Source organism: Parasteatoda tepidariorum, chromosome 9, assembly GCF_043381705.1.
Source record: "Parasteatoda tepidariorum isolate YZ-2023 chromosome 9, CAS_Ptep_4.0, whole genome shotgun sequence".
In the NCBI taxonomy this organism is placed as follows: Eukaryota; Metazoa; Arthropoda; class Arachnida; order Araneae; family Theridiidae; genus Parasteatoda; species Parasteatoda tepidariorum.
In genome coordinates, this window is record NC_092212.1 from 66,036,863 (window position 1) to 66,046,245 (window position 9,383).

The 9,383-nt window shown below is 29.3% G+C and overlaps 1 protein-coding gene across 1 annotated transcript; it reads right to left on the reverse strand.

Moving 5' to 3' along the window:
• Nucleotides 1-632: 632 nt before the first annotated feature.
• Nucleotides 633-9,171, reverse strand: LOC107444755 (homeobox protein BarH-like 1b). Its single transcript, XM_043055588.2, has 2 exons — nucleotides 8,759-9,171; nucleotides 633-3,641 (listed from the first exon to the last, which is right to left on the reverse strand). Exons 1-2 carry the CDS (start codon nucleotides 9,158-9,160, stop codon nucleotides 3,516-3,518), a joined length of 528 nt encoding a protein of 175 aa, XP_042911522.2. The 5' UTR covers nucleotides 9,161-9,171; the 3' UTR covers nucleotides 633-3,515.
• Between the last annotated feature and the right edge of the window lie 212 nt (nucleotides 9,172-9,383).

Below are 9,383 nucleotides of genomic sequence, written 5' to 3' on the forward strand. Positions count from 1 at the left end.
ACGAAATACGTCGTAAAAAACAAAATAATTTCAGGTAATAAATTAAATTTTCTTTTTTAATAAATCAATCTCAATTCTAAAAAGTATTTAAACATAAAATTGCAGGAAAAAAATGGCTCGATGAAGTGCCAAATGGCAAATTTGGAACTTTGAACCATTTACAATAAATATTACAAAATATTAGTTATATAGTTTTTTCTCCTTACGCATTAATGGTTATAATAATGTTTTATTATAATTATTAACAGGGATGTTAACTTTAAGAACTGGTAGCGAATAAAAAATTAAACTTGTAAAATAAAAGCTACTTCCACGAGCTTTTAAAAAGTCTTCACACTAGATAACTGAAACAAAGTTGTATTCTATATCAGACTTTGAAATTTTGATACGTAATGGTGAAAAAAATAACTGAAAATAATTTATTTAGTTAAAAATTACTTAACTTTACCATTGGAAAATAAATTTTTACCACTAGAAAATAAATTCATTACCACTAGAAAATAAATTTTTATAAAGAGGATGCCTTTTGTATAATGCCATACCTGCCAACTCTTCCGGATTTTCCGGAAGATTTTATTTTTATATTTAAAGTGGTAGCAAATATATACTATTTTTTTCTTTTATAAACTTAATTTTTAAATGATTTTGATCACCACTATTCTTACAAAAATTAAGCACATATATTAATATGCGTTACTCTCATGGTTGTAAACTTAAGGTTTCTCAAATACAGCGTGATTGTTTGCTAAAAATTGAAGTTTTAATTCCATTTTAATACCACTGGGAAAATGATAATGGAAAGGATTAAAAGTTGGCAGGTATGTAATGCCCTTTTGTATTAACCCTTTGCACTCGAAGTCCTTTCAACTGTTAAAAAAATAGACGCAACCACTAACATTTTAAAAGAATTTTTGCAATGTTACCTTATAAAATCCGAGGATCACTGAATGAAGTGGTAACTGAACATTAAGATGAAAAAAATTTCACAATTGAAAAAAAATTCACAATTAGAGTAGTGGGTAATTTAATCCCATGGGGACGGGTGATTCAGAAAAGCATTCGTACAAAATCAGAATTAAGTTGTAATTAAATAAAAAACGGTAACTTAAATGTAGTCGTTGCTAATTTGACAGATTTACTTTGCTTTTACTTTAATTATTGTTTGTTTAATCTTATATATAATCAATGTTAATTCAAAGTATAACTAAATAGTTTTATTTTGAACAAAGTAATGGTGAATTAAATAAATCAAACAATTATAACTCCGCCCACAAATAAACTGCTAAAGAAATACTTTGATTACCAGTTTTATCTTTTTACCCTGATTGATACGGTTTTATGCTGACACGTATTTGTGACAGTCGGCGCGAAAAGGTTAAAGGTGACAGTGGTGACTGACAGTCACCTCTCGAGTGGAAAGGGTTAAATGTGTATATGTATACTGAAGAAAGGATATAAAAATAAACTGCTTTGAAAAGTTAGTAGCTATACTGAAGACATAAAATACAGGGTGTCCCAGAACACTCTTTAACCCCTTGGGGACGGGTGATTCAGAAAAGCATTCGTGCAAAATCAGAATCAAGTTGTAATTAAATAAAAAACGGTAACTTAAATGTAGTCGTTGCTAATTTGACAGATTTACTTTGCTTTTATTTTAATTATTGTTAGTTTAATCATATATATAATCAATGTTAATTCAAGGTATAACTAAATAGTTTTATTTTGAACAAAGTAATGGTGAATTAAATAAATCAAACAATTATAACTCCGCCCACAAATAAACTGCTAAAGAAATACTTTGATTACCAGTATTATCTTTTTACCCTGATTGATACAGTTTTATGGTGTCACGTATTTGTGACAGTCGGCGCGAGAGGGTTAAGGAGAGATAGGGGACATCACAATGATTCAAATTTGTATAGCAATTCATGGTCAAAAACATCTTTTTCCGCCGTTAAGTAATGTTGGTTTGGGCGTGGTACATCGATTCCCTGGCCACCACGCTCTCCTGATTTAAGCACATGGATTTCTTTCTTTGGAGTGCACTGAAAAGTGTTGTGTGCGAAACCCTCGTGGATTTTGAAATGGATCTAGTAGCAAGAATCATCTGTGCTGCTGCGAATATCCATCAAAATCCAGATGTATTTGAGTAAGTCTGCCAATCTATGGTCCGACGTTGTAACGCATGCACTACTAAAATTGGTGGAAACTTTGAATATAGTTTGTGACATTTTCACATATCTGCCACAGCATATGTAATATCTGTGATCAATAAATATTGCAGACAATCTCAGTCTTGTGACGCTTGGTTTTTTGTACCCCCCATGACATTTCCGACCATGGGGGTCGTTATGCATCTCTGAATTCTTGTGAAGTTCCCTACCCTCCCTTAAAGTTTGTCCCAATAATCCACCCCCTATAATTAAACTTATAAACTTCTTTTTAAAAATTAATCCAAAGACGTTAGATTTAATGTAAGCAACCGTCTAAAAAATGAAATATTAATATTTTGCTTCCCCCCCCCGATAAATTGTAAAAAAAATCCTTATATTTTAAACAAATATTTCTCTTTTTAATACATAATTTTATTCTTGTCAATTTTTATTATTTTCGAGCCATGATTTTGTTATCCGAAGTGAAGTGATAAAGTAAAAAGTGGTAGTGACGATTGTAATCAAAAGTTTTTTTTTATCAATTTTGCCAGAGCGTAACACGTTCACGCCGGGCTGACCCATCGGTGGGTCACGCTAGATTGTCTCATTTTGGCAGCGCACCGGAGTTAAAACTGGTAACAATAAATTTCATTTTTTAGTATTTTTTCGGGTCCATAAAATGGTAAAAATCCATAACTACCAACTGTTTTTAACGGATGCAATTTTTATATTGAATTGCTTTTTCGCAGCAATAAATTTCCTTACAGTGAATTGTTATTGTTGAGAATAGATTAACTCCTCCCGAATATTATCTAATATTGGAATAGTTATTCTACTAGTACTTTCTCTTTTCCCGTACCAGTATTTTCACTTTTCCCGGCATGAACGTGTTAAACAAAACTTCGCATAAAAATATCATACATTTATAAATATGTTTAATTTATTTTTACGTAGTATATTGTTGGTCAAAACGATAGGGAAAAAACAACTTGAAAATCTAAGAATTAAAATGAAATTAAAAAAAAATTCCTTCAGTTTAAATATGAAAATAAAATTTTACGTAAAATACGTCGTACTACTTACGGCAATGGCTTACAGTTAAAGTACCTCTCAATTAAAATTGGGTCCTTTTACACATGCTTCGAAATAATTAATCAGCATTGTCCTGAGAATTCAGAAACTACAGAGGTTAAAAAAGACGTTGTTCTTAAATTTCTTTCATGTCGTTTGCTCTTTGAGAGATGATAAAGTAAAATCATGAGTTAAAAGTTTTTAGGAATCTTGAATTCTGGAAAAGTAAGGAACCTTGAGCATAGAGCCATAGGAACTTTTGTTTCTTTCCTTTAAAAGAAATTGTTCTCTTCAAAATGTCTCTTTCAAATTGGCTAATTCATTTGCAGTTCGAGTTTCGTTTAATGAGGGAATCGAGTTCTTTTTTGGCCTGCCTTTTGGTTTTGTCGGTGGAACAGTACATCCCCCTTGCATTACCTGTAATAAGTTCAAAAAATTATGAAAGTATGAACATCAAACCAATTTTGAACATATTTTTGAAGTGTTTTATAATGTTGAAAAATTGTTCATATTCTGCAATATTGATATATTGAACATATTAAAATTGAAACTAACTTACAAAAAGTATCACACAGTAAATTATCAATATTATTGAAGTATTGAACATATCGAAATTCAAACTAACTTCAAAAAAAGTATCAAACAGTAAGGTAAATAATATTGAAGCATTGAACATATTTAAATTTAAACTAACTTCCGAAAAGTATAAAGCTTTAATGTATCAATAATATTGAAGTATTGAACATATCAAATTTAAACTAACTTCTGAAAAGTATCAAACAGTAAGACATATAATATTGAAACATTATTAAAATTGAAAATAACTTTCGAAAAGCATCAAACAGTAAGGTATCAATAATATTGAAGTATTGAACATATCGAAATTTAAACTTACTTCTGAAAAGTATCAAACAGTAAGGTATATAATATTGAAACATTGAACATATTAAAATTGGAACTAACTTTCGAAAAGTATCAAACAGTATAAGGTATCAATAAAATTGAAGTATTGTACATATCGAAATTCAAATTAACTTCTAAAAAGTATCAAACAATAAGGTAAATAATATTGAAGCATTGAACATATTTAAATTTAAACTAACTTCCGAAAAGTATAAAGCTTTAATGTATCAATAATATTGAAGTATTGAACATATCAAATTTAAACTAATTACTAAAAAGAATCAAACAGTAAGGCATATAATATTGAACCATTATTTAAATTGAAACTAACTTTCGAAAAGCATCAAACAGTAAGGTATCAATAATATTGAAGTATTGAACATATCGAAATTTAAACCAACTTCTGAAAAGTATCAATAATGTTAAAACATTGAACATATTGAAATTTAAGCTAACTTCCGAAAAGTATCAAACAGTAAGGTGTCAATAACATTGAAGTATTAAACATATCGAAATTTAAACTTACTTCTGAAAGGTATCAATAATATTAAAACGTTGAACATATTAAAATTTAAACTAATTTCCATAAAGTATCAATTTGTAAGGTATCGATAATATTAAAGCTTTCATTAATGTATCTTATTTGGTATTGTATCACTTATTTTGAAACATTGACAACTAACTTCAATTTTAACAACTTCAATTAACTTTAGTACGATATCAAATTTTGTCTTACACTATTCAAAATACATCAAGACTTGTGCGAAATTCTGGTTCATAGTCACGAAAATTTTCTTTGACGAAATTTGTTTCGTTTTTTACTCTTCACAGCTTCTCTGTGATTATACCGAGTTTTCTCGGTTTCTTATTTTCGCGAGGAAACTCTCTCTCTTAGCAGATATTGTACTTACAATTAGTTTTATCTCATTTTTACAGAGCGAAAGAAAATATCTCTCAATTATCTCTAATAAAATATCCCTAATTGCCTATTTACGAAATTTTTGTTTAAGAGCCTGTTGATAGCTTAAAAAGTTAAAGATTCAACATAATGTTTTAAGAAAAATTTCAGCTTTTAATCAATTACATAGAGGACAATTTTTTTTTCTTCTATTTTCTGTTTGTTTCTATTTATATTTGAACTGATCAGTGATATTTCTTGGCGTCACTGATTTCTAATTTGTAACCGTCTATCCCTACAAGATACAGTAATCATGAAATTTAAAACTCAACTCATGTCAAGGATTTTTTTTAAGAATTAACTCGAGTGAGTACTAAGTGCCCGCACTCCTCTGCTACGTGGGGAGTGGTAGGAAGAAGTTGATAAACTATTCAGTCTATGATGTAATGCATTGAGTTCAGATGTTTTTTTTTTGGTTTTAATTCCTAATTTCAAAGGACAAGGCATGTAATTCGAGTATAAATATTTTTGTATTGAGGTTATTATTGAGGCCTCAATATTATATAGTTTACAAGTTAAAGGTGTATCATTTGCTATTTTAATTATGTCTAGAGTTCAAGAATTTAAAAGGTGAATTTCTAGATAACGAATATTCCATATAACGAACTTTTTATCGGTATTTAGCTACTTCGTTAAATGGAGGTCCAATTGCAGTTACGCAATTCTAGTGGTTTGTAACATTTGTTGAATTAGTCCTGAATCAGACTGAATACAATGCGCTGAAAAGCGTTTAGCTTAATCAAAATAAATCTAATCTATTGTCCACCTAGTATAAGTACTCTATGGATGGAGGGAAAAAAATGGTGGTTCATATTTCGTTATACAAAGTGTACACTTCTTCCTATTATCTGCCATTTACTTTTCTATAACTATCATTATAAATATTTCACGGTACCAAAATATATCTTGGTTTCTGAGGCCGCTTACAACCCTTTTCCCATCCTTCTTGAATTTTTAACTTTAAGGTTATACTTTATGGTAATTGGAGTGTAAGGACAATTAAATATTTTGTTTTCTAGATAAAGATGCGTAGATACAAAAAAAAAAAAGCAACTATTGGCCTTTTTCCATTTCCTACTATTAGTTCACACCAGAGTTGGCCGTTGATTACAGTAATCGATTACAACTGTGATTGATTACAGATAATTACAGCTATGTAATTAATTACTTGTAATCACGATTACAAGTAATCAAAATTTTTGATTACATCAGAGTAGAGCGAAAATGTAATCGATTACATTTTTTCAATTACAGTAATCAATTACTTGTAATCATGATTACATAGTCGATTACAGTAATAAATTACATGTAATCGTGATTACAACTATCAAAAAATTTTGATTACAGCTGTAATTATGATTACAATTTTGATTACAGTAATCAAATTGATTACTGTAATCGACTATGTAATCATGATTACAGTTGTAATCAAACTTTGTGATCATGATTACAAGTAATTGATTACTGTAATTAATATTGTAATCACGATTACAACTGTAATCAAAAATTTTGAAAATTGTAATCATGATTACAAGTAATTGATTACTGTAATCAAAAGATGTAATCGATTACATTTTTGGCAAACTCTGGTTCACACTCTCCCTATATCTTGTTCAAATTTTCAATCGTTAATAAAATACTTTTTATTCATTCACCCATCAAGTTCCCACTTGATGGGTAATACAGCTTTTTCAAATATTAATTCATTCATTAAATAGGGGTGAGCGAAAAACGAAATCAAATTTTCTGATGGGTTAAGCGTTAGTCACTGTTTTAAATTTTACTATAACTGATTCAATTTTTCACATATTTTAAAAATAACATCAGTGATATTTCTAACTTATAGCTAGCTCTATTTGAACAAAAAAATAGTTTATTGCGCACATTTAAATATTTAATTATTTTATATTCGCTGTGTGTCAGATAAATTCAATAACATTACGTGGTGGCGAGTGTGGTCCAAGTCACCAAAGTTTATACTTTTGCAGTTATCTAAAACCACGCGCCTTTTTTTTTCCAATTCCTATTATTGATTCTCATTCTCCCTATATTTATATATCTTGTTCAATATTTCAATCTTTAATGAAATACTTTTTATTCATCCACTCATGTTCAAATACATTTTTTTAAACTTGTAGTGGATGACACTTGATGTTAATACAGTATTTTCAAATAATAATTCATTAATTAAATTTATTTAATTAATTAATTTTAATTAATAAGTTTTAATTAATTAGTTTTAATTAATTAATTTTAATTATTTTAATTATTAATTTTATATGAGAGAAAATTTTTTAATTATTTAATAAAAGTAACTAAAATAAAATGTTTTTTTGTTGACCTAAGTTGGAATTGATTTAAAAAATTTATTTTTAGATTAATTGTTTTTGTTATCATAACAGCATATTCAAGTATTAAAATTGATGTTATATTAGGAGAGACAAATATCAATTTCTTCTTCAAAATGAATCCTAATAATGAAACATTTATGCTGTTCCTTTTTTAAATCAACGGTGTCCCTTTTATACATATATATATTTTCTGACGCGCTAATAATAAGTAAAAATAGACTTTGATCTATTTCAGTTATAAAAAGCATTCTAAGTTACAAAAAAATCTGCTAGGTTATTGGAATTTTATTTCTACTAAATTATGAAACCCAAAATGAGTAGTTGAAATTTTTCTTTTCATTCATATTCAAAAATTTATTTTGTTAATTTAAATTATTTCGATGATGAATAACTGTTTCTCTAAGATCTAAATTGCTTCAAATTAGTGCAAATTTGAAAAAAAAATTATTTATTGGTAGGTTTTTACCTTTAACGCCAAAAATTAAGACGCCGATTTTAGTACTGCATTTTATAACTATAAATTGTTAAAATGCTTAATATGATATTTTTCTCTTATTTCGACCTAAATTAATACAAAATAATTCAAAAAGTATGAAAAATATATTTAATAAAAATTCTGCGTTAAAGATTTAAAAGGACGCTGGGCAGAAATGGGTTAAATTAACATAATCTTTAATTGTTAATTCGTTACCTCTTAATATGTGTGGCGGTAGGACTTCTGGGCTAGCATTTATGGTTTAATTTAAAGGGAATAAGTTAATCAATTAAGGCCTTAATATTGAATTTAGAGCAGTCGCTATTTTTTCATTTTTGCCTAAATTAGCACAACATAATGAAAAGAGTACGAAAAATGTATTTAATAAAAATTCTGTGTTAAAGGGTTTAAAGGACGCTAGGCAGAAATGGGTTAAATTAACATAATCTTTAGTTGTCAAATCGTTACCTCTTAATATATATTATGTGGTGCTAGGACTTCCGGGTTAGAATTTATGGATTAATTTAAGGGGAATAAGATCTCTATTTAATTAGGGCTTTAATATAGCATTTAGAATTGACGATTTGTTCATTACTGTAGCACCAGAGCGATGTTAAATTTTTTTTAACAGAATTATTTAAATGAACTCAATATGTAAACAGTTCAAACACGTGAATCAAAAGACCTGAAAATTACAGTGAAATTTGCGTGTTGTAATTGTCGTTTCACTAGTAATTAAAAAAATCTTCAAAAAAAAAGTTTTTTTTCAATTAAAAAATTTTTGCAGTTGAGCCTAAAATTTATAATCTTTACTATTCAAACGAAACCGAAAAATTTATATACTCACTTGTTTTTTCCACTTCATTCTTCTGTTCTGATACCACGTCTTCACTTGTAACTGCGTCAGCCCTAACGCCCTGGCCAATTCAGCCCTATCAGGTGTGGACAAATACTTCTGACAATCAAATCGCCTCTCCAACCCCATCAGTTGCAGCTCTGTAAACACAGTTCGATTTCTCCTCACTTTCCTGGGTGGATGACCCCCTTTAGATCCGTCTTTTGGACATCCAGATTCCAGTCTCACATCGGTAGCCCCACACGACGACCAAGAGACGGCGGTTGCCGCGCCCCCAGCTGTCGGGACAAGCCCCACACAGACACCAGCGGCAGCAGCAGCGGCGGCTGCCGCAGCTGCTACGGAAGCTGATACGGCGGACGCTGCATTTCCTCCAGGAACAGGAGCAGTCATCAACTCAGGAAAACCTGTAAAACAACAATACCTGTATTAAATTTTTACTGTAGTGGTTTTCGTTATCTGTTATCGACTCAAATTATCAAACAATTTATCAAGCGCACCATTTTAAAAATTTTTTAAAATAAATAAGGAGGTAACATCTCCTGATCGCTTCGCTCACCACTCTCGTAACTGTTTCGCATTCGACATGATTTTTTTTATTACTAAGTTCATATTT